The sequence below is a fragment of the Heloderma suspectum genome, chromosome 13 (assembly GCF_057233095.1).
Source record: "Heloderma suspectum isolate Gila_16-S chromosome 13, 16-S_ref, whole genome shotgun sequence".
NCBI lineage: Eukaryota > Metazoa > Chordata > Lepidosauria > Squamata > Helodermatidae > Heloderma > Heloderma suspectum.
Window position 1 is genome coordinate 4,790,126 of NC_139470.1, and position 26,041 is coordinate 4,816,166.

The 26,041-nt window shown below is 42.0% G+C and overlaps 1 protein-coding gene across 1 annotated transcript; it reads right to left on the reverse strand.

Moving 5' to 3' along the window:
• Positions 1 to 682: 682 nt before the first annotated feature.
• On the reverse strand, positions 683 to 25,615 carry RAD9B (RAD9 checkpoint clamp component B). The gene is made up of 11 exons (XM_084819259.1): positions 25,517 to 25,615; positions 20,008 to 20,078; positions 18,666 to 18,815; positions 18,134 to 18,248; positions 15,911 to 16,010; positions 15,023 to 15,129; positions 12,617 to 12,723; positions 11,818 to 11,882; positions 10,750 to 10,872; positions 8,132 to 8,270; positions 683 to 1,963 (listed from the first exon to the last, which is right to left on the reverse strand). Exons 1-11 carry the CDS (start codon positions 25,548 to 25,550, stop codon positions 1,835 to 1,837), a joined length of 1,140 nt encoding a protein of 379 aa, XP_084675385.1. The 5' UTR covers positions 25,551 to 25,615; the 3' UTR covers positions 683 to 1,834.
• Positions 25,616 to 26,041: the final 426 nt, after the last annotated feature.

The window sequence follows — 26,041 nt, forward strand, 5'->3', positions numbered from 1 at the left end:
AAGCCCCTGCTTCCCCTCAAGATTTGCTATTTCTGCAACAAATAAAATAGGAAAAACGGCCTGAAATCTGGAGATTGGATAACTGTCCACAGTGAAAGCAAAGAAGATACTATGATTAGAATTGCTATTTGGGTGAAGAGCTGCTTTCCCATGGGAAAGCAACACAACAATGCAATCCTACACATATCTACTCAGAAGTAAACCCCATTGAATTGAACGGGATTTAATTTTCAAGTGAATGTGTATAGGATTACAGGCTAAATTTAGAAATGGGCTTTTAATCTTGCCTGACAAAGATAGCGAATCTAATGAGGATGCTTTTTTCTTGTTAAATGAGACTATCATTACCTGTGCTTACCTAAAAGGCAATTATGTGAATTGGATGTCTGAAGTATAATTTGCGCAAGAATAGTATCTGTAAGTACATTTAAATGAACTGTAAAGGTATTTAATAAATATAGTATTTATACAATATGTATATGCGTGGCTTCTTTAACTGTGATTAGACCCATTTCTTTGCCTTGAAAACCCCCACCCTCCTCCTGGCTCTGTTACTGTTTTGCTTGCTCCATTTTTATGGTCATACTCATCTGCACAAAGTTAATGGTACTATGACCAAGTGTGATGTTTTCCAAGGATATCATGACCTGTATTATTTAACAGCAAGAAACTTCCAATAAGTGATTGCTTAAGGGTAAGAATTTATTTCATGCTACCCAAGTGGGAAGCATATGTGCAAAAGAATACATGTCTTTACAGTAAGTTACATTTTCTACTAATTACACTCAGAGTGTAGGTTTCAAATTTGGAGACCAACTTGTTTCAGGTCCAGCAACAGTATTCACTGCATGTCCTTTCAGATGCAAAAGTCAAGCAAATTATAGTGGACTTTTGCAGTTGTTCCTGGTGGATCATGCACATGGCAAGTTCTTGAGGTGAGGAGGCAAGGGAAGACAATGAGCTATAAACATTAAAATAAATATGTAATGATAAATTCAATTGAAAAGGCAAAGTACCAAATCTTTTTCTTGCAAAAAGCTTATGGCAAAGCTTAAAACAGTCATTCTTCTGGCATGCAGTATACAACTCCACCAGAGAAATGACCTGAATTCTCTACTTGTACTAGCTGGTCTGTTTGTTTCACTACACTGAGATTTCAATGGCAGTTCAGTACCCATTCTCCTTCACTGTGGGAGTTGAGGAGAAGTGGATCTTAAAGGCAGAGTCCATGGAGCAGCGTATGACTAGTTGCTCTTTGTTAGGTTGCTGTGGGTAACTGCCTGTTATCAGGGCTGATGCATTCTGACTTTGCTGTTGTGGAAGAGGAGTAGTCTCTGTGAGACTGTACACACTTCTAAAACATTACAACTCTCTGCCATAATATCACAAAATGTATGCAACAATATCCCCAGATGTTTTGTAATATACTAGTTTTAGTTCATCTAGTTAATCTTACAAAACTTGATTTAAAGGAGAATGGGGAACAGAACTGGATCTGTGCCACCTCTTCAGCCATTTGTCCCTCAAGTTCTCCTGTGTCAAAGGAATGCTGTTAGATATTAAGTGCAAACATGGCAAAAACCATGTATCGACTGAATCAAAACTGATTAGATGTGCCTGACTTCTTAATTAAGAAGTAACTTTGAAAATGTTGCAGTGCTGACAAGTTGAAGATATTTGTCTAGAAGCTTCTAATAATAACTAAAACAGTGGGCTCCAACAGTACAAACATACTTCTGAAACAAGCAAAAGCTCAGGTTGTCTGCATGCCAAGCACACACATACTGTTTAATGACAATGTAAATCACTTTTAGCAGATGGATATTTTGCATCACTAAAAGGTTGGGGAGAGCTGTCCGTTGCCAAAATCTTCTTCAGTGTCACTTGCTGTTGCCAAACTCCGGAATACATGGGTGATATCTTGCTCCTTGGATGGAATGGCTCCAAAGAACATGGAATGAAACTAGAGGCAATAAAGGAAGTTAACAGCAATGTTTTTGCCGAGACCCTGAAATGCTGATCTATATTAGGGCCAAACTAGGTGTAATGGTGGCAGAGCTGGGTGTAGATAGTGGGTTGCAGCTGTGATTCTCCATTTCCCAATTAACTTTCAGCCATTCCATCTGACGGGAGAGAGGGGAAGCAAGGCCACTCAAACAGCTCTGATAGACCCAGCTGCATTTGGCTCCTCGAACTGTTCCCATTCAAGCTAGTCATTATAAGAACTTCGCAGTTTTTAAGAACTGGTGTTTGACTTCACCTGTTTTCTTCTTTTCCCCCTTATCCCCTTTTTGTGTGTGTGTCCTGTCGTCTTTACATTGTAAGTTGTCACTTATGAAAATACTTTAATTCTGTTTTATATGATTACCATTTTATATGGGAGGCTGTTTCTCGCCTCCCAGCTGAGCAGAGCAGAGCAAGATGCTCCAGCTGGTCCAGGGACTACAGAAGCAAGCAAGCTCCCAGAGAGCGAGCAGACAGGGGGAGCAAACAGGGGTTGGCCAGGGGAGTTTGGCAGGGGAGGTCAAGGGAGAGGCCCCTAACATTTTTTTTCCTTTTTTTCATTTCATTTGTCTTGTAACACACACTTCCATACCAGTGGGGCTCTGCTTTTAACCTCTACTGAGTAGAGGAGCAGGCACAGGCTAGTCTAGAACAATCAGAAAGCTAGACACAAAAAGGGAAAAGAGGCAATGGAAGGACAGGACTCTCCAGTGGTGGTGACCTGCAAGGTGTGTGCAATGTTTGTTTTCTTGCCTGAGAACAACATGGCCTACACCTGCAACAAGTGCAAGTTGATCACGCCGCAGAAGCTTGAAGAGCAACAGCAAGCTGAGGCAGAAGTGGGAAATGCTGAGGTGAGGAAAAATGGAGTAGAGGATACTCCTTGGAAAAGGGTGACAGTTAGGAGAAGAAGAACTAGAAGCCACTCTGCACCAGTGGAAGCAGTGGAGCTGTGGAACCGATTCCAGGTACTTGAGGATGAGACTGCAGGACAACCTGCAGGGGAACCTGCATGAGAGTGAGCAAGAGGCTGAAGGTCAGTCCAGCAGAGGCGATGAAACCCAGGCCTACAACAAGAAGAAGAGAAGAGTAGTAGTAGTGGGAGACTCCTTGCTGCGTGGGATAAAGACCCAAGTATGTTGCGAAGACCTGTGCACTCGCCAGGTACGTTGTCTCCCAGGAGGATGGACTAGAGACATGACTGAACGGTTGCCTGCACTCATAAAGCCCACTGACAGATAACCTGTTCTTCTCATCCATGTGGGAACAAATGATACCACCAAGCGGAGCTACCAAGAAATCACGTCAGACTTTGAAGCTTTGGGAAGGAAACTCAAGAACTTTGGGGCCCAGATAGTTTTCTCATCCATCCTTCCAGTAGTTAGAAGAGAGATAGAAAGGGAACGAAAAATACTCCGGGTGAATGACTGGCTACGAAGGTGGTGCCAATATGAGAGATTTGGATTATGGAACCACGGGCTATACTTCCTGGAAGATGGGCTGTTGGCAAAGGACGAGTTCCACCTCACAAAGGATGGGAAGAATGTGTTTGGCCACAGCATGAAGAACTTCATCAGGAGGGCTTTAAACTGAATCCTACGGGGAAGGGAGATGTCAAGTTGGGGGTAACAATGGACAAAGGCTCATACACCGCAACGGAGAGAACAGCTCTAATAGCGCCCAATAATAGTCTTCAGACACATGTAGGAAGAAAGCCAGACTATGAAGCACATGGTCTTCGATGTCTATATACTAATGCCCAGAGTATGGGAAACAAACAGAACAAACTTGAACTCTTAATACAAGAGGGAAATTATGACTTGATAGGAATAACTGAGACTTGGTGGGATGACTCTCATGACTGGAATACAGCAATTGAAGGATATTTTTGTTGTTTATTCAAAAAGAACAGGAGGAACAGAAAGGGAGGTGGGATTGCACTGTATGTGAAAAATACATATCTTTGCACAGAAATGCAGGAGGATGAGCTTGGTAGCCCCCATCAAGAGCATCTGGATCAAAATAAATGGAGCAAAGAATAAAAGGAACCTGGTGGTTGGAGTCTACTACCGGCCACCCAATCAAGGAGAAGACGAGGATGAAACTTTTGAAAAGCAAATAGCCAATGTTTCAAGGAAGCATGATGTAGTAGTAATGGGGGACTTCAATTTCCCCGATATTTGTTGGGAGACAAATTCTGCAAAACATGGCCCCTCCAGGAAATTCCTGACTTGTGTGGTGGATAACTTCCTCCTACAGAAAGTAGAGGAAGGAACTAGAGGATCGGCTATCCTAGACTTCATCCTAACCAACAGAGATGACTTAGTGGTTAAAGGAGCAGTTACAGGAACTCTGGGGGAAAGCGACCATGTTGTACTTCAGTTCTTGGTTCTAAGGGAAGCAAAAGCCAAGTGCAGTCAAGCGCGTACCCTGGATTTTAGGAAAGCTGATTTTAATAAACTCAGAACAATGATCAGTAAGGTCCCATGGCAAGTGATGCTAACAAGAAAAGGAGTCCAAGATGGGTGGGAGCTTTTAAAAAAGGAAATTCTCAAGGCACAATCACAAACAATTCCAACAAGAAGAAAAGGTGGAAGACAATAGAAGAAGCCAATGTGGCTTCACAAAAAGCTTAGGGATGACCTGAGAACAAAAAAGCACACATATAGGAAATGGAAAGAAGGCCAAGCAACAAAGGAAGAGTACAGGCAGGTAGCACAGAATTGCAGGGATGGCGTCAGGAAGGCTAAAGCTGAGAATGAGCTGAGGTTAGTGAGGGATGCGAAAAGCAACAAAAAGGCTTTCTTCAGCTACGTGCATAGTAAAAGACAGAGGAAAGAAATGGTGGTTCAGCTATTAAATAAGAATGGCAAAATGATAACAGATGACAAAGAAAAGGCAGGAGTGCTCAATTCCTACTTTGGCTCAGTCTTCTCCCAAAAGAGGGTCTATGACCCCACTGGCAAAGGCGAAGTGCAGGCTGAAGGGGCAGGATTGCCGCTTGAGATGGATAGGCATATGGTCAAGGAAGACCTCATTACTTTGAATGAGTTCAAATCTCCAGGGCCAGATGAACCGCATCCTAGAGTAATAAAGGAACTGGCAGAAGAACTCTCAGAACCGCTGTCTATTCTCTTTGAGAAATCATGGAGGACAGGTGAAGTGCCAGATGACTGGAGGAGGGCTAGTGTTGACCCTATCTTCAAAAAGGGTAAAAAGGAGGAACCTGGGAACTCCAGACCAGTCAGTCTGACATCCATCCCTGGGAAAATTCTGGAGCAGATGATAAAGCAATCCATCTGTAAGCACCTTGAAAACAATGCAGTGAGTACTCAAAGCCAACATGAATTTGTCAAGAACAAATCCTGCCAGATGAATCTGATCTCATTTTTTGATCAAGTAACCTCCCTTGTAGACCGTGGGAATGCTGTAGACACAATATACCCCAGCTTCAGCAAAGCTTTCGACAAAGTGCCCCATGATATCCTGATAAGCAAACTAGCTTAAAGTGGGCTAGATGAAACAACGATCCGGTGGATCCACAGTTGGCTACAGAATCAGACTCAAAGAGTGCTTATCAATGGGACCTTCTCAAACTGAGGAGAGGTAATGAGTGGGGTACCGCAGGGCTCAGTCCTGGGCCCAGGGCTCTTCAACATTTTTATTAATGACTTGGAGGAGGAGGTGCAGGGAATGCTGATCAAATTTGCAGATGACACAAAATTGGGCGGGATAGCTAATACTTTGGAAGACAGAAACAACATTCAAAGTGATCTTGATAGACTGGAGCACTGGGCAGAAAACAACAGAATGACATTTAATAGGGATTAAATGCCATGTTCTGCATCTAGGAAAAAGAAACCAAATGCACAGTTACAAGATGGGGAATACGTGGCTCAACAACACTACAAGCAAGAAGGATCTTGGAATTGTTGTCGATCACAAGCTAAATATGCCAACAATGTGATGTGGCTGCAAAAAAGGCAAATGCTATTTTGGGCTGCATTAATAGAATCATAGCTTCCAAATCCCAGGAAGTACTAGTTCCCCTCAGCACTGGTTAGGCCTCATCTGGAGTACTGTGTCCAGTTCTGGGCACCACATTTTAAGAAGGATGCAGACAAACTGGAGAGGGTTCAGAGGAGGGCAACAAAGATGATCAGGGGACTGGAAACAAATCCCTATGAAGAGAGACTGAAGGAACTGGGCATGTTTAGCCTTGAGAAGAGAAGACTGAGGGGAGATATGATAGCGCTCTTCAAGGACTTGAAAGGTTGTCACAGAGAGGAAAGCCAGGATCTCTTCTCTATCATCCCAGAGTGCAGGACATGGAATCATGGGCTCAAGTGACAGGATGCCAGATTCCGGCTGAACATCAGGAAAAACTTCCTGACTGTTAGAGCAATACGACAATGGAACCAGTTACCTAGGGAAGTGGTGGGCTCTCCCACACTGGAGGCATTCAAGAGGAGGCTGGACAGCCAGGGGTTTGGACTTGATGGCCTTGTAGGCCCCTTCCAACCCTACTGTTCTATGATTCTATATAGAATTGGGAGAGAAATAAAGTTCAACCTATGAATGGGTGTGGTTTTGAAAAAATGTTCCATATAGATTGACTTCCGCTGACCTGAAAGAAATTTTTTACAAAATTCAGTATCAGTGTTATCTTATCCCTCATAAGATATCTTTAACTTTTAGTGCAGAACATAATGTGTATCAGCGATGTTCCACATTGCCTCCTGATTTGTTTCATATATTCTGCACATGTGTGGTTATTCAGTTTTGGATAACTGAAAAAATACAGGCTTCTCTTTAGCAGCAGATCCCAAACTGGTTATACTATGTTGCTTAAAGAATATAGTACCAGAATCTGATGTAGAGTTAGTAATTTACTAGCAGCAACTAAGATACAATAGCTAGTAATTGGGGTGGGGGTGGGGAAATAGTGTTCCTCTCATTCTGGAATGGTACTTATGTGATCAAGTGTAAGCTTACTCATTTGAGAAACAAAGGAGCAGTAATACTGGGGGATTTATGAAAAAGTGTATTTTCTTTGTAGCATGTTCGAATAATAACTTCCAAGTTGCCATTCAACCTATTGTATTGTGAATAGTGATTTTCATATGAATAATTCATAGTGTGAAGACTTCTAAGAATTATGTATTTTAAGGCCATATGATTTGTATATTCGTAACATTAAATACATATGTATATACATTTATCTTCTTCCTGGCTGTTTTTCTCCTGCTGGGCTTCCATAATTGGAAGAAATAGTTTTAGGGAGAAGAGCACAGATAGGTGAAGGGTTCAGCTCTTCTGGTCACCCATTATCCTCATCCTGCTTTACAGGAATTGACCACAACCAATGTTGTGCTGTGCCACTGTCACGTTTACTTCAGCTCTTAGGTATACATTTTGACCAACAGCTAAAGAACTACAAGTAGTTTATGTGCCCAGGAATCCTTGGACTGCTGTTTATTGAATTACAGCCCCTCATAACACATGATATGCTGACTTTTAAAGGAGAGGGGAGGGAAGTATAAAAGCTGTCTGGTATATACTTAGGTCTGTTCAAAGAAACAGTTGCATACCACAATAAAAACATTATTTCTGCTAAAATAAAAAAGGCGACATTTGTTGGAAGGGTTTGTTGAATTCCAAGTAGGCCTGAGCCATTTCCTCAATGTAAACAAAGCTAAGTTAGTTAAAGTTTCTGGAACAGATAGAACATGTTCAGTTATAAACCATGGGCTGATTCAGACTTGGTCAAGCTTGGAGTAGACCCACTGAAATCAATGGGATTTAAGTTAGTCATTACTGACTTAAGTCCCATTGATTTCAACAGGTATACTCTGAGTATGGCTAAGTCTAGATTCAGCCCCACGATTGGCTTTGGCAGGGAGGAAATACTATTTTGAACTATAACCAATATGTGCACGGGTGCCCTGTGCGACTCAACTGTAGATTGTACATACAGAATAATACATGCTTTGGCACAGGGATGAACACTTCTGAATGGGGCACTGCAGCAAAACCAATTTAATAAAAAAAAAGTGCTCTATTTTGAGGTACAAAGTTGACTTCTCTTTAACAAACCATTCCAATGCGTTTTCAGCTTTCTCTTTACCTTCTTATAACTAGGACCAGGTGACATCCATTCCTCCCTAAAGTTAAAACCATCTGCTAAACTTGTGTCTGCTTCTGTGCTTTGAATGTTTCTGCTGGACATGATGAGGTCTTGATTGCTTCTCTCTGGTGTAGGGCTCCTAAAAGGCAACAGAATTTCAAGTGTTCTATACCTTTCCATTCCAGCAAGACCGTTTGTGTACAGCTGTTCCCTCAGTATTTGGGGCTTTGCTCTGGACCTTTGTCAAGGTGGGCCTGAAGGTCAAACTGTCCACTTCAGGCCTCTTCTGGTGTTGTCTTCCTCATTCCTGCTCCAATAATCTATATGTGTGGGATATGTACTTTCTTTGGGAAAGAGGTTGGCATGGTTTTTATTCAGTAGTATATAAATGCCACAAATTAAAAAAAATAACATGACGTATGACCCCCTCAGTTTTGAGGGAAGAGACATATTCAAAATCCCAGCCTCATTTTGCCACAGGCAAGGAAGAAGGTACTTGCTAGTAAACATATGTAGAGAACCACCTAAAAGATGGTCACAGGCATGGATTCATACAGAGGAATGATCAAATATGAATCTGAAATGCATGAATGGCAGAATCATAGGGGCCTATAAGACCATCAAGTCCAACCCCCTGCTCAATGCAGGAAGAGCCCAGAAACTTTGCCAAACAGGTATGTCTAGCATAGGTCTCACCGTACCCAGTTCACAAAGTTGTTTGCCTACTGTTGGGGTTTTTTTGCCCACTTAGGAACATAGGAAGCTGAGTCAGATCACTGGTCCATCAAGCCCAGTATTGTTGACACTGACTGGCAGCAATGGCTCTCCAGGTTTGCAGCCAGGATTCTTTGCTAGCCCAGAACTGGGACCCTCTGCATGCAAAGCATGTGCTGTACCACTGAGCTACAGTCCTACCCTACACATTAATTCAGAATATAAGTAAGCTTAAGTTATGTCACAACTAGCCCTAGTTAGCCCTCTCTAAGGGACTGTCTTTCTTGGTCTGAATTTGTCTAGCTATTAAGATCTCCTAGAGAGGGCTTTTTGAGGGTGCTCGCAGAGGCCCATCTGTTAGGCAGGTGTGAAAGGGCTTTCTCCCATATTTTCCCAAACTATGGAATTTCCCCCACTGTCTTGGCTTTTAAAAAGGGTATAAAGATGCATCTTTTAAATTTAGCCTTTTAAAATGTGCAGTTTAAAGTTTTGATGTTTTACCATTTTAATGTTTTTATTCTTTTAGATAGTTGTGCACTGCTTTGATGGCTTTTTATTAGATAAAGCCATATATAAATGCCATAAATAAATCTGCTTATTTGTTTGCTTGTTTTTAAAATCTGTTTAGAGCAGCTTACCAAGTGGATGGCAATGGCAATTAGAAACCCAAGCAGAACTGAAACAAACTGTAATGGTGCCCCCTAACAGTCACACTTATGCAATCAGGTATTCATAAATACTTCCTGCTGACTCTACTTTGAAAGAAGGCATACAAGCAGCCCACTTGAAGAGAATGTAGGCTCATAAGGAAACACATTTTGGGGACAGGGTGTTGAAGCTCTGCGGCAAAGCACATGAATTGCATGCAGACGGCCCTAGATTCAATCCCCAGCATCTCCAGGTAGGGCTGGGAAAGGCCCTTGTCTGGAACCCTGGAAAACCACTGCCAGCCAATATACTACAAATTATCAATGATCTGATGGTATAAGGCAGCTTCCTATGTTCCTAAATACACAAATGTTACTTACATGAACTAGAAATAGGTAAGTGCGTATGACTGGGCTGCCTGAGTTTCCCCTCAGACCCTGATTGTACTATGGGGGATTCCAGGGTTTGTATCCAACATCTGGGAATCTGTTTGGCATGTGAACAAAACCTGAGAAGGCATGAGTCACCTAGCTGCATGATACTGAATAAACACTGCTGCTTTGACTGTTATGTTGATGAGGGCAATTAATTCCTGGGATGAAAAGTGCTCTTGAATAATAGCAGCAACCAACAGGTAAGGAAGTATTCTCTCTAATATCATTATATGCTTGGAACTCCAGATCCAAGAAGGATGCAGACAAACTGGAGAGGGTGCAGAGGAGGGCAACGAAGATGATCAGGAGACTGGAAACAAAGCCCTTTGAGGAGAGACTGAAAGAATTGCGCATGTTTAGCCTTGAGAAGAGAAGACTGAGATAGTATAGCGCTCTCCAAGTACTTGAAAGGTTTTCACAGAGAGAACGGCCAGGATCTCTTCTCAATCATCCCAGAGTGCAGGACATGGAATAATGGGCTCAAGTTACAGGAAGCCAGATTCCGGCTGAACATGAGGAGAAACTTCCTGACTGTTAGAGCAATATGACAATGGAACAAATTACATAGGGAGGTGGTGGACTCTCCTACACTGGAGGCATTCAAGATGAGGCTGGACAGCCAACTGTCAGGGATGCTTTGACCTGGATTCCTGCATTGAGCAGGGGGTTGGGCGTGATGGTCTTACAGGCCCCTTACAACCCTACTATTCTATGATTCTCTGATCTAGGAGCATGACTGGTATCCTTTCCTGAACTTGGAGAGACGTTATTTCATCTAAAATCTGTCACTTTGCAAGAAAGAATCAATTTCAAATCTATTACCTTTTTTGGCCTTGTGAAAGACACAGGGATTCATGAGAGGATGTCTTGTTTTCAGAATCTGCTAAAGTAGCCAAAATAAAACTGGCTTCTACTACCATGTCTTCAATGCTGAAAGCAACTGGCCTTTAAATGTAAAAAAATAAACTTGAGCTAATAGCCCAATTACACATCTCTCTCATTACTTCTAACCAATAACAATTTGTATTCTCTACCAATATATAAGTCAGATAGCTTCTGATACTGTTCTTTAATTCTGAAAAGAACTACTGAAATATTATTTGTCTTTCCATCATAGCATTACATAATCCAGCTACTAAATTTTTCAAAAGCAATAAGTGGGCTTAAGCACACTTAACTGTGTTGGATCGTGGCCCATGTGTATGCTGTCACATGATGAGCATGCTTATTACTCTGTACATGTGGATTTATTACATGGAAATACTATTTGTGAAGGTAACTGGTGTATGCAAGGCAGCCCTTAGAAAAAATATATTTAAATAATCTATATTCCACAACTTCCACACAAAATATATTTATGCTTCTGATATCTTAAGGAGCGCCTCCAGCAACACCAGACAGGCCGCTTAACAAGATCAGCCTCGGATGGCCTTCTCTCTTCCCATCAGCCAGGACAGCTAGACTGGTGGGGACGAGGGAGAGGGCCTTTTCTGTGGTAGCCCCCACTCTGTGGAACTCCCTCCCTAAGGAACTCCATCATGCCCCCTCTTTAATGAGCTTCCGCCATGCATTAAAAATGTGGTTGTTCAGGCAGGCATTTGGGGTGGGTTAGGATATTTTAGAAAATGTTTTTATTGTAGAATTTTATTGTTTTAAACTGTTTTATTGTGTGTTGTGCGTCGCCCAGAGTGGCTGGGTGACCAGCCAGATGGGCGATGAATAAATTTAATAAATAAATAAATAATAAATAAATAAATATTGCATAAACATATACTCACTGATAGTTTAAGCAATTTTCATTAGTAGTTAAACAAAGCTAACTTTTAGAAGTTTTTAAAAAAAGCTGTTACTAAAATAGTATATATCTTTAAAAAATACCCATCAACCTACTTTCCAGAAATATCAAAATGGACAGAGACTGGAGCACCGATGGCTTCTGCAAAAGCCAGAAGTCCCTAAACAAGTAAAAAGGTGTGAATTAACACAAACATAACACTAGGGCAGGGGTGTTGAACCTCTTTCAGCCTGAGGGCCAAATTCCATTTCAGAGAAGCTCTTGGGGGCTACATTCCAGCTGTGGGTAGGGCAAAAAATACAAAAAATACCAGCACATTGTAGCTTAAAGCTCTTACTGCCAAGAACTAAGCATTAGGAGAGGCATCTCTGCCTTTTAGAATGGGGAGAACTGCACAGCTGGGAAACCACCAAATGATCAGTGGTTGGGGAAAAGGTTGTGAGGCCAGGGAAAGGAGTGAGGCCCCCTGGGGAACCCTGGAGAGCAGGATTTGACCCCCAGGCCTGAGGTCCTCCATCCCTTCACTAAAGCATTAGATACTTCTTTTAAGCTTGCTATTACCGTCTCTTACGGATGGGACAACTGGCTATTCTTTCATTACTAGCTTATGGGTACCTGGAGGCACCTAGCTGGCCACTGCTGGTAGCAGGATTCTGGACTACATGGGTGCTTGGTTTGATCCAGCAGGGCTCTTAAGTTACTGTTCTTAGAGATGCCAATGTTTCATAGCACTTTGCCCATTATTTCCCTCCCCTCCCCTCCACCAAAGCCCTTTAGCCAAGTGCTTAAGTACTACTATCTAAACAAGACTTTTTAGCAGGTGCTCATGGAAGAGCATAGCTATGTAATCTTTACATGTATCATAGAACCAAGAAATACAGATAGCAACTTTACCCTTAACTCTTTAAGGCAAAATGTGACTTCAGAGTCTACTCCAACTTGAAAGTATTCAAATTCTTCTGGACTGAGATGTATTTCCGTGTGCATTGCCTTTGCAAAATCTATTCAACATCATGACAACAGAAGAGATTAAAGTAAAGGAGTCCAACTGTAGTAGTAGTGGAAGAAGAGAGATTGGATGGCTTTATTGCGAATCCTTGAAAATGGTTAGCAAAAGGCATATTGGTGTGTAACACAAAGTTGCTTCATGTGTTCATCAGAAGTAGACTACCGTACAATGGTGAGAGGAGGGCCTGCAACCACATCTATGATATTAGCTGTGAACTGGACATATATCCAAGCCATTTCTCATAATCCCTCCAGGTAAAGAGGGGATGGAGTGCAATACTTGAGTTTTGTATGTATGGGTAGATGTGTAGATGTGTCAGGGGCGCCCTTGCTGCCTTCTGAAATCCTCAAGTAGCCAGAATCAACACACAGACGATAGGGCTCTTTTCCAAGGCTTTATTTCCATTCAACCTAATGACGCTTACAGATGCTAATTGCCTGAGTCTAATGAGGGAAACTTAAGAGAGCTGCCTACTATGGGTTTCTAGCCTTAGTGAATCAGTTGATCTCTGTTTGGAGGTAAGGACGGGAAGCCTCTGAACTTAAGGGCTAGGAGGTGAAAGTCCACCCCTTTTCCGTGGAGCATCGGAGTGCAGCTGTTGACGTCGCACCAAGCGGGCTGAGCGCTTCCTCTCAGCGCCCTCCATCTCCCGCTTGTCCCTACGCCGGCGCCTAGCATCCCAAAGCTCCAGTTGTCCCTCCCCCTGCCTGCCAGGGTCGCTACCACTCTCAGGAATGTGAGCAGGGAGGGGCTCTTCCTCTGGCAGCACCTCTGAACAGCACGCGGGTTCCTCTCCCACGGTTTCTATCTCTTCCTCAGAATCAGAACTGCTTTGGGGTTCTATGGGTTCCGATCTAACCCTGACATCATGCTTGATTCATAGGCTACATTTAGGCAGGGTGATGGGAACATACGTGGGCCTACGATTCACTGTGGCCACAGCATTCCTACATTTGCAAATGTGTGAATCGCTCCCTCTACCTAGCATCCATTGTGAATATATATTGTGTCTAATATTCTGTTTGGTATCATTCTGATAGAAATGGTTAGTTGCAACAGAAATGGGAGTCAAAATGGGACCACTGAGCAACAAGAGGGAAGTATCAGCATGCTTAGGGGGACCCCAAGGTTTGCATAAGTACAAAAACAAAACAAAATTAAGGGAGCAAAAACACCCACCACCCCTGAAACAGTAAAATGAGGACTGATCATGCTCAGTGGAATACCTTGCTTAAGTTCCTCACAGTTCATAGTATTCTGGAGGAGGTCATGATGGGATGGCAGGAATTCTGAACAGGAGCAACCCCTGCTAGAAGGCAAGGATACAGCAGGCCTCTGAATACCAGTTGCTGGGGAAAAACAGCAAGTGAGAGCTATTGCCCGCATCTGCTTGCGGGCCTCCCAGAGGGAATCTGGTTGGCCAGTATGAGCAACATGATGCTGTAGCAGATATGCCTTTGGACTGATCTAGCAGAGCTTTCTTCTGTTCCCATACAAGAACAAGTGAAATCTCATTAACCAAAATGTACACAGTACATTTATGCCAGGACATCACCTTTATCAACTTGGGCACTATGCATGGCTGGCTGGGGCAAATTGTAGGACTTTTTGTTGTTGCTTAAGCATGCATAGGATTGCGCCCTTAGTACCCAGTTTCAAGTACTTGCTTAGTACTTGTTACTGTTTATACAGAAACAGTAACATGGAATGCAATTGGAACTTCACAGATCCTTACTGGGTGTTTTTTAAGGTTCTCTTCTCTGCTTTGATGTATTTAGTTGACCTACATAAAAATATTTATAAGTTGAAGCCAGGAAAACACAATATAACTTTAGAAAGAACATACTGGTGATTATGATTATATTAAAATTGTCTAATTTAATTGTGATGTAACAGTTTTTGTGAAAAAGTAAGGGTTAAGTGTAGCGCAGCTATGGACTGTTTCAGTTGTTCAGATATTGTAATAAATTAACATGAGCTTTCATGGGTGATATCCAACTTCATCAGATGCTACACTTAACCCTTGAATTTCTAATCAGAAGGCTGACACGATTATATCATATTATTTCTTGTGAAAAAGTAGTTATCTGACCGCAATAAACGCTCATTCCAACAACTTTCTTTGCCTGAATTTTTCTTCTTTTATCGACTTGATATGATTATTAACAATTTTAAGCCATGCAAGATGCAAGACACATTTCCTTAATATATCACAATATATTTTTCCATTCAGAATATTCTTAATTATCAATTTTCTGAAATATTTTAATTACACAAAATTGAATCCTTACCCATTTCTTCCTCAGTGTAAGTCTTGAAACAAACTTTCACTGGTGTTACAGCTAAAGTTACTTCATCTTGATAGGTTGGGAAATGAATCAATATATCAGACAGCTGCCTGAGAAGTATGAGAATGTGATAGTTACTTCAGATTACAAATTGTTCTCTGTGTTTTACATGAGTAACGAAAACTGGCAGATCAATTTACCCTCGCCTAAAACGAAACATAACAAATTGTGGATTTAACTCTACTTTGGCTTATTTATTTTCTAGTTCAATATGTTCTTATTCAGATCAGAGTACCCGCAGCAATGTCTAAGGTAAAAGGTTGAACTGGATGATGAATACTAGAAATGCTAAACAAGCTCCTACTTCAAATGTTCGGACGGTTTGTTCACATGCTCTAAGCTAAGCCAAGAAAAACCTAAGGCCTGGAGTGAAATCGTGTTGAGGGCCTGAGAACAACCCTGTTTTCTTCTCTGCCCATTCCTACCTTCTCCAGTAGGTGGAGATGATGACCACTTGGCATAATAGATCTGTCACCACCTTTTCATGTCCTGTTTCCTTCTGCTAGCGGAGACCGACAGCGGTGCCCAGCAGAATGAGAACTTCTCCTTTCAATGCCTATCTTGTGGGGGAACGCATTGGGAGGGAGCCAAGCACTTAACCTGCTGTGGCCCCTACAGGATTCGGCTTTTCCTCCTCCAACTTGAGCATGCTCCAGGAGAGAGCGCAGGACAGGAAGGCCTGGCGTGCTATGGTCCATGGGGTCACGAAGAGTCGGACACGACTGAACGACTGAACAACAAGATCTCTTGACAATGAGAGCCAAGCCTTTGTATTTTAATCTGTGACAACAAGTATCAGGTGACTTGGTAAGGTGATGTTTATTTTGTTACCTTGACTGGAGCTTCAGTACATTGGGGCACAGTTGCTTTGCAAACACGGCTTGCAAAGATTCACATTCTTGAAAAGCTAAATTATGAGTTTTCACAACACCTGAGGAGAGAGGATATAGATTGAAATTAGCATATGTTTCTTGAACAAATGAATGGAATTTCAATATGTTAGTATATTACACATTTTGGATTTTTAAAAATGTGAGCATTATTTATAGAAATATGAAGTAGGCTAAACAATGTCACTCTCCCTGTATGACAGCTAGAACTGCAATCTTGAATCAATTAATCAGTGAGATTAATCAACTTCAAACCCTTTTAATCAACTAAAAAGGCATCCTTGATTAATCAATATGATAATCAGGCATCCCCACCAAAGGCCATGCTGTCTGGGGATGCTGGGAGTTGTACTCCAACATATATGGAGGGCACTAGGTTGGGAAAAGCTGTTTTAATATAAGAACTTATTAAAAACTGCAGATGGCAGGCACCATCTTAGAAAAATCTTTCCCCTTTCCCTCCTACACAGGAGGGAGTGCCTCTTCAAAAACGGTGCCAGCTATGACACATACATGCACTGTGTAAAAATAAAGTATGTTTCTTTCTTTTTCAAAATGACTGCTTTAGTCATATGCAATTTAATCAATTCATTTTACTGAATTACTAAGATTTTTAAAATTATTTTTAGAAGGCTTAACAAAGTTCTCTCCTGAGTATACAGATTAATTCCAGCCTCCCAGCCTGAAACAGCTACTTACTATCAACAACAGGCCATATAACAAGGAGACTATCACAGAGACCAAACTCCGCAACAAATCCAGATGCCAACTCTATCATCATAAGGGAGATTAGAGTGAGAGATGGCCAAGTTAGAATTCATCAACAGGTTTAATCTTATCACCAGAAGCCTGAATCAGGAAAAAGGATTTTTTATTACACTACATGTTAGGGCACAATCCTATGCATGTTTAGACAGAGAAAAGGCCTACAACTCTCCACATGCGGGGAGTTGTAGGCCTTTTCTCTGTCTAAACATGCATAGGATTGCACCCTTAATTAGTTTATCTACCGCCAGGATGTTTGAGTTATCAGCAGCAACTGTTCTGTGAATGGCCACTGTTCATAATTTCATTGGCACTCCCAATACTTTGTAGGGTGAGCAATTGTTTATGATCCTGTATTCTGTTTGAAGGATTCTTCTATTCTGAGTACTGTCCTGTCCAATTCTGGTTTAAAGATATAGAACCATAAGAACTGTTGCCCATCAACAATTCATCCCTGGACAGCAGACTGATCACGCAGCCGCACAAGTCACCTAGTCACAGCCTTCTGCACTAACAGAAATACTGCATTTCTATATGAATTATATTTATTTCTAAATTTGCATCTATACATATAAATTAGCATAGGCAAAATTTATGCAAACTTATGCCCTCATTCACCCTCGTTTTTGGTGATGCATTTCCTCTTTCTTGACAATTTATAAGTGTCCACCCTATTACTGAATGGAGCAGCTACCCTGGGAACACTTAGGGTAGCCTTAATGAAGTGGCCATTCACCAGTTCTTAAGACTATATATTGCTATATCAAATGCTAATCATCTGATTTTTTATAATATTTAACGCCCAGCTCCTTTGAATGGCTGGCTGCTTGTTGAAATAAAAGGTGGCAGCTAGTACCCTCTGGTGGACACTGTGCACTTGACATCTTTTTAATAAAATGCCCTAGTGCTGGATTCTCTTTTCCTCTTACTGTATTTACAGTGTATAAACCTAATTAAGAAACAGTGTCAGCTTGTGTAGTTCATTTTATTGTGTAACATGAATAACATGTATAAAATAATGTGTATTAGACATACATGGAAAATGGAAACTGTGTATCCGACATCCATTTGTAAGCTGCCCCACTTTTACCTCTGAAATGTCGAGGTCTCAAACCCAGCACACAACTGTCTTTACTTATTAATTTATTTGTGCTGGGATCCAAAATCTTACTTTAGGTGTGCCCAAAGTCTTTTTAAATTTTTATTTGAACAGGTGACACCCCACGGACCATAACGGAAACTGTTTTGGAAAGACCCAGATCTAAGGAACACAAGTCCAAAGCCCCTATTGACAAATGGAACTCAGTTGTGTTGTTCTCTGGATCCTGGCCTGTTTTTTAACCCTATCTACTGGCCCATAACATGACTTTACAAGGTCATGTGCCAACTACTGACCTACCATGTTTGCAGAAAAGTTGAAAAACTATATGGCAATCATTAAAGTTTGTATAGATGTTGCATTTCTCTACATTCCTTTCCAGTGTGTTTAAGGACCGAAATACAGGTAGAACTGCCTGAAATAAAATGAATATTATTGCAGATTTCCCTAAGAGCAAAGTTAGCTCATAAAAACACATTGAAAATATCAAAAGGTTTGGCTACTAATATTTGCAGAATAAACATACACCCAAAGCACATTAGCAAATGCCTAAGGGAGACCTACATTGGCATGCTAGTTTTAGGTAATATTTCCTTTGCTGTGTACTAATAATGTTGGAAAATCAAATATATTTTTCAAAAGTTCTATAATAAAAACAAAATTTTGCTGATATAGTCACACTTTGTTCAAATTCACATTTTGCTGAAACCCACATGTTATCAAGTAAATCCCACCTGTACATTACATTTCATCTCACTACCTAAATAATTATAAATGAAATTGTGTTTTCTAGTATAAAATAGCAGATATTGCTTCATCTACTAAGACTTACCTTTATTACTAATTTACATATAGGTTGTATGTGGTTTTTATTCAGACCCAATTCAGGTGTATTTTTACAGGAATAATGTTGAAAGAACATAGATGAAAAGAAGACACAGGCATAAGCAGACCTAGAAGAATTCACTGACCTCAGGGAAAGCTGTGGATATGATTAAATGTTTTATCAGCATGAAATCACATGAACTTCAAGTCACAGAAAAGCAACAAATACTTCATATGGTAATATTTGGGGCTTTGGGTTTTATTATCAGAACTATAAAACCAAAAGACTGGTGATCTCAACATGTTATTAGCAGCAAGTATCTTGATAGCAAAATACAATTCTATTTCAAGCTATAACATCCCCCTGAGCAACTCCTTAAGGATCCCTTGCCTCCTTAAAGAAGCAATCCTATGGCCGCTAGTCAGCGGCTAGACGGCCATAGGATATCTGGTTTTCCAGGAACCGACCTCAGAGCCTGGTTTCCCGGAGAACCAACCTTCCCCCGCTTCCGCGCTGCATCGTAGGCAGCACAGAACAGCCCTGCACTCCATGCTCCAAAGAGGAGCAGGGAGTGGCCAAAACGGGGCATTCTGGGGTAGGGAAGTTGGAAATACTGGTACAACACATCCTATGTGTCATCCAACAGCCTCCTCCCCTGCTCCCCCTTCCTGCGGCTAGACAGCCAAAATCGGCTGTCTAGCTGCAAATGCAGGGCAGGAGAAGCGCGGAGGGAACAATCCCCATCCGTGCTTCTCCTGCCCTGCATTGGATAGGTGGTCGCCTCTGAATTCAGAGATGGCCATCTATCTTCTTATAAACTTCCCCTTCCCAATAACGTGGTGTTTAGGCTGTAGATGTGAGGTGACTGACACACCAGACACCTGGGGTTAAACCACAACAGTTTACTGGTAAATTAAAGCAAGCTAATTACTACTAAAGGTATTTACAGAATAGAGATGAGTGATACAAAAGGCATTCAGGGAAAATAAAGTTTGCAAAAACACAAATTCCTGTTCCCTAGCTGCACTTAGACTTCCCCAGGTTGCTTCTTCCTGCATTCTCTTCATGCTCTGGTCTCCCCCTCACTGGCTCTCTGTCCCATTATATCCCCTTCCTTCCCCAGAACTGAAAGTACTGTTTCAAACCTGAAGAAATAAAACCTAATTCAGGAAAATGAAACTTAACCAGGGAAATGAAACTACTCAGGGATACCCCCTCCCACCAAAAACCCTAGGCCTCTAGACCTGACTTTTTTCTTTTCCTTCCCTCTGTCAGCCTGAAACTTTCACACCCCTTTAGTCCGTTATTTAATTCCAGATTTGTTCGTCTAAACTCTGAATGTACTTACTCCTTTTTCAGTAGGATCAAACCAAAATTCATCACTGATTCGTGCTATAGCGTGTATGGCCCTTCCAAATACTGTAGATAAGATTATTTTTAAAACTGTGATTACACTCTGACATGCAGGGAACCCTATATATATAATAAATGTCTTCTCAAAAGTACGTCCAAGTGAATGGAGTGGGACTTCTTAATCCCAGGTAAGTGTCTATTACATTGCAGCCTTAGTTATATAATAAATCCACAATGAATTGGTGACACTAAGAGGGAAAGCTCCTCTTGCACTCCGAAATATAAAAAAGGAAATGAAAGGATTTAAAGGTGACTTATATTCATTATAGAGCGGGGGGGGGGGGACAAATTCTCTACACACTTTTCAGTAAAAACATTTATTAAAATCATTAGGTTTATTCATTTTAATTTCCGGTGTACACATCCTATGTAGGTAGATTGGCCATGTGTCCGAATTTACAGAGGACAGTCCTGTGGCTGAAGGGCTGTCCAGTCTGATTTCAGTTTAAAGACAAAGAACCATATTAAGAAGGGAGAGCAGGGTGGCCTTGAAGATGCCCATCAATAGTTAGAACCTGGACAGCAGACTGAGCTGGCACATACGTCAGCCTTCCCCACTAAGGTGAGATGTATTATATTTCTGTGTTAATTATGCTACTTCTAAATTTGCTTCTATACATATATGTGCACACCCACATTTGTAGGCAAATCTGTGTCCTCTTTTTGGGGTGATATGTAGGTGGCCACCCTATATATACAGTTGCCCTATCATCCTCTATAATGCCAAAATATGCAGCTGAGAGCCTAGTGGCAATGATTAAACTGATAATTAAGACCAAATTTTAATCACACATTAAGGAAACGGAGATGGGTGATAGTCTGGATCAATTAATTCAAAGTAGAAAGGTTGACCATATGTATGTAATATTTAGACAGGCTCCCCAGACTTTCACCCGCAGCCCTACTTCTTAATGTATAATGAAAAGTAATTGCCAATCCACAGCAGGACATCCACATCACTAGTTTTAGTGTTTGCTAGACCCTATGACTGGATTATTGTGGCTGTGGCTCCTAATTTTATGTCTCACAACCATCTCTATCTCATTCTTAGCTTTAATTTAGCAGGATCAGTATGTCAGCAGAGTGAAGTGGCTGCCTCAGGTTGTAGAAGCTGAATGATGTGACATGGGTACAGCTGGAAATGTGCCACATGACCTGCCCTGCACCTATAAGCTACCTCGGTGCTGTCAGGTGCTGTGGAGGACACTGCCCTCTGGCTATAAGAACATAAGAAGAGCCATGCTGGATCAGACCAAGGGTCCATCTAGTCCAGCTTTCTGTTCACGCAGTGGCCAACCAGCTGCCCACGGGAAACCCACAAACAAGACATGAGTGCAACAGCACCCTCCCATCCATGTTCCGCAGCAATGAGTGTACATAGGCATACTGCCTCTGATACTGGAGGTAGCATATAGCCATGAGGATTAGTACCCACTGATAGCCTTCTCCTCCAGGAATTTGTCTAACCCCCTTTTGAAGCCATCCGAATTGATGGCCAGCACAGTGTCTTGCCAGTGTTGAAATAGCCTGGTTTGCTTTTATACTTGGAAGTGTGTTTGCGCCATCTTGTCCTTTGCCTCAGGCAGCAAAATGTTTTGGGCCAGTCCTGTTGGTGACCTGAGGTCATTTATACCACCACAGAACATAAAATGTATGTCTATAATATAGTAACATAAAACATGATATATTGTATATATTTAATGCTATATAATGTGTATTATATATGAAGCATTTTAATATCAATGGACAGCTGCTGGAGAGGTTTGCCTCTGCCTAGTTTCTGAATATTTGTTGTTGTTCAGTCGTTCAGTCGTGTCCGACTCTTCATGACCCAATGGACCATAGCACGCGAGGCCTTCCTGTCCTCCGCTCTCTCCCGGAGTGTGCTCAAATTCATATTCATTGCATCGGTGATGCTATCTAGCCATCTCATCCTCTGCCGTCCCCTTCTCCTTTAGCCTTCAATCTTTCCCAGCATCAGGGTCTTTTCCAGGGAGTTTTCTCTTCGCATTAGGTGGCCAAAATATTTGAGCTTCAGCTTCAGTAGCTGTCCTTCCAATGAGCAGTCAGGGTTGATTTCCTTTAGGATTGACTGATTTGACTTCCTTGCAGTCCAGGGGACTCACAAGAGTCTTCTCCAGCACCACAGTTCGAAAGCATCAATTCTTCTGTGCTCAGCCTTCCTTATAGTCCAGCTCTCACAGCCATACATTACTACTGGGAAAACCATAGCTTTGAATAGACGGACCTTTGTCGGCAAGGTGATGTCTCTGCTTCTTACTGTGCTGTCTAGGTTTGCCATAGCTTTCCTCCCAAGGAGCAAGCGTCTTTTAATTTCATGGCTACAGTCACCATCTGCGGTGATCTTGGAGCCCAAGAAAATAACATCTGTCACTGCTTCCATTTCTTCCCCTTCTATATGCCAGGAAGTGATGGGGCCAGATGCCATGATTTTAGTTTTTTTAATGTTGAGTTTCAAACCAGCTTTTGTACTCTCCACTTTCACCCTCAACAAGAGGCTCTTGAGATCCTCTTCGCTTTCTGCCATTAGGGTGGTATCGTCTGCGTATCTGAGGTTGTTGATAATTCTCCCAGCAATCTTAATTCCGACCTGTGATTCATCCAACCCGGCGTTTCTCATGATGTACTCTGCATATAAGTTAAATAAGCAGGGCGACAATATGCAGCCTTGTCGTACTCCTTTCCCAAGTTTGAACCACTCGGTTGTTCCATGTCTGGTTCTTACTGTTGCTTCTTGACCCTCGTACAGGTTTCTCAGGAGACAGGTAAGGTGGTCTGGTACTGCCATCTCTTTCAGAATTTGCCACAGTTTGTTGTGATCCACACAATCAAAGGCTTTAGCATAGTCAATGAAGCAGAAATAGACGTTTTTCTGGAATTCTCTTGCTTTCTCCATGATCCAGCGAATGTTGGCCATTTGATCTCTAGTTCCTCTGCCTCTTTGGAACCCAGCTTGTACTTCTGGTAGTTCTCGGTTCCCATACTTTTGAAGCCTAGCTTGTAGGATTTTGAGCATAACCTTGCTGGCATGTGAAATGAGTGCAATTGTATGGTAGTTTGAACACTCTTTGGCATTGCCCTTCTTTGGAACTGGAATATAAACTGACCTTTTCCAGTCTTGTGGCCATTGTTGAGTGTTCCAAATTTGTTGGCAAATTTGCCAACTTCTCTTAGGTCCCTGCCTTCTTTGTCCTTTATCATGCCTGTCTTTGCACAAAACGTTCCCTTGATATCTCCGATTTTCTTGAAAAAATCTCTAGTCTTTCCCATTCTATTGCTTTCCTCGATTTCTTTGCATTGTTCATTTAAGAAGGCCTTCTTATCTCTCCTTGCTGTTCTCTAGAACTCTGCATTCAGTTGGGTATATCTTCCCCTTTCTCCCTTGCTTTTCGCTTCCCTTCTTTCCTCAGCTACTTGTAAAGCCTCATCAGACAGCCACTTGGCTTTCTTGCATTTCTTTTTCTTTGGGATGGATTTAGTTGCTGCCTCCTGAACAATGTTACGGACCTCCGTCCATAGTTCCTCAGGCACTCTGTCTATCAGGTCTAATCCCTTAAATCTATTTGTCACCTCCATTGTATATTCATAAGGGATATGATTGAGGTCATACCTGAATGGTTTAGTGGTTTTCCCTACGTTCTTCAATTTAAGCCGAAATTTTGTAACAAGAAGCTCATGATCTGAGCCACAGTCAGCTCCAGGTCTTGTTTTTACTGACTGTATAGAGCTTCTCCATCTTTGGCTGCAAAGGACATAATCAATCTGATTTCGATATTAACCATCTGGTGATGTCCATGTGTAGAGTCACCTCTTGTGCTGTTGGAAAAGAGTGTTTGCTATGATCAGCATGTTCTCTTGGCAAAACTCTATTAGCCTTTGTCCTGCTTCATTTTGTACACCAAGGCCATGCTTGCTTGTTATCCCGGTGATTTCTTGACTTCCTACTTTAGCATTCCAATCCCCTATGATGAAGAGGACCTCTTTTTTTGGTCTTAGTTCTAGAAGGTGTTGTAGGTCTTCATAGAACCGATCAACCTCAGCTTCTTCGGCCTCAGTGGTTGGGGCATAGACTTGAATTACTGTGATGTTGAATGGTTTGCCTTGGATTCATACTGAGATTATTCTATCATTTTTGAGATTGTAGCCCAGTACTGCTTTTCCCACCCTTTTGTTGACTATGAGTGCTACTCCATTTCTTCTAAGGGATTCTTGCCCGCAGTAGTAGATATGATGGTCACCTGAATTAAATTCGCCCATGCTTGTCCATTTTAGTGCGCTGATTCCCAAGATGTCGATGTTCAATCTTGCCATCTCATGTTTGACCACCTCCAGCTTACCTTGATTCCTTGATCTGACATTCCAGGTTCCTAAACAATATTGTTCTTTACAGCATCGGATTTTCTTTTCACCGCCAGACACATCCACAGCTGAGTGTCCTTTCGGGTTTGGCCCAGCCGCTTCACTCTTTCTGGCGCTACTTGGAAATACCCTCTGCTCTTCCCCAGTAGTATATTGGACACCTTCCGACCCGAGGGGCTCATCTTCCGGCGTCATCTCTTTTAGCCTTGTGATACGTTCCATGGGGTTTTCTTGGCAAGAATACTGGAGTGAGTTGCCATCTCCTTCTCCAGTGGACCACATTTTGTCCGAACTCTCTGCCATGACCTGTCCGTCTTGGGTGGCCCTGCACGGCATAGCTTATGGCTTCACTGAGTTACGCAAGCCCCTTCGCCACAACAAGGCAGTGATCCATGAAGGGGAGCTTCCAAATATACGTGATGGTAAAATTTAAAGTGTCAAATTTAAAGTGTCAGTGTAAATGATGCTGTACAATCAGCAATGCAAAAATGGCATACATTTGAAAGAAATTGCATGGGCAAATAAGCAATTTTATTTTGTTCTCCTCTCAGGGGTACTATAGTATGTATCTCTCTCTTTAAAAGATAAAATAATAAACTGCTTCTCCAAACCTCAAAGCAGAATACAAAGATATTTAACACCATAGTTGCATAGTTGCTTCAGTTGTAAGCGACTCTCAATTCTTTGAATCTCCATGTTTTTAAAAAATAGACAGTGTACATAAAAGGTACACTGAAGCATCTCTCAGTTATATTTCCATTCTATGCCTATGTTGTTTTGTATGCATATAAGCGTGTTTTCATACATATAGAAATTTTAGGCACTTGTATTATTACTATTAATAGCTGCCTCAGTTTTAGCTGTAACTTCCATGTTTGTTTGTTTTTACTTATGTGTTGTTACGTTTATATCATATGTATTTTATGACTGTATTTTGCGATTTTATGCTCGCCTGGTCAAGCTGCTCTCTCTCTAGGTACAGATGTAGAAGTGTGTAATTAATTAATGAGCTAATTAATTAGTGCAAATAGCATTTAAAGGGCTCCCACAGTATTTGGCGCTACCTCTAATGTGGGCGCCCGCGATAACGCACTTCATGCTGAGGGAGAGACGTGGCTGATCGCCCCTCCCCCTCCCCAAAAGGACGTTATTGAAGGGGAGGAACAATTATCCCTTCGCCCGACACCGCCGTCCTCCCCCAAGCGACTGACTCGCAAAAAGGCGGGAAAACCAGCCTGAAGTAAAGCGCGCAGAGAGAACGAAGGGATAGGGGTGAGGGGCCTGACGTATGTACATCCCTCACTTCTGGCTTCCATTTCAGCGCCGCCATATGAGGGGCAAGATGCAGAATGGGGGAACCAGTGTCCGCGATCACTATGGCGCTCTGCCCTATCCGTTTCGCACTGGTTCCTCCGCATATTCAGTCGGGAGCCGGAGGTGACTCCGCTTTCATGGAATCTGTGACCCTTTGGAGTAGGGACAGCTCCGATACCCGGATGTAGCTCTCCCGCTTTGTGTTTCTCCTCCCCCCCCTTCCTGATGGGAAACGAACGAGCCCACGAACCTCGCCCCTTCCCCCTCCCGCTCCT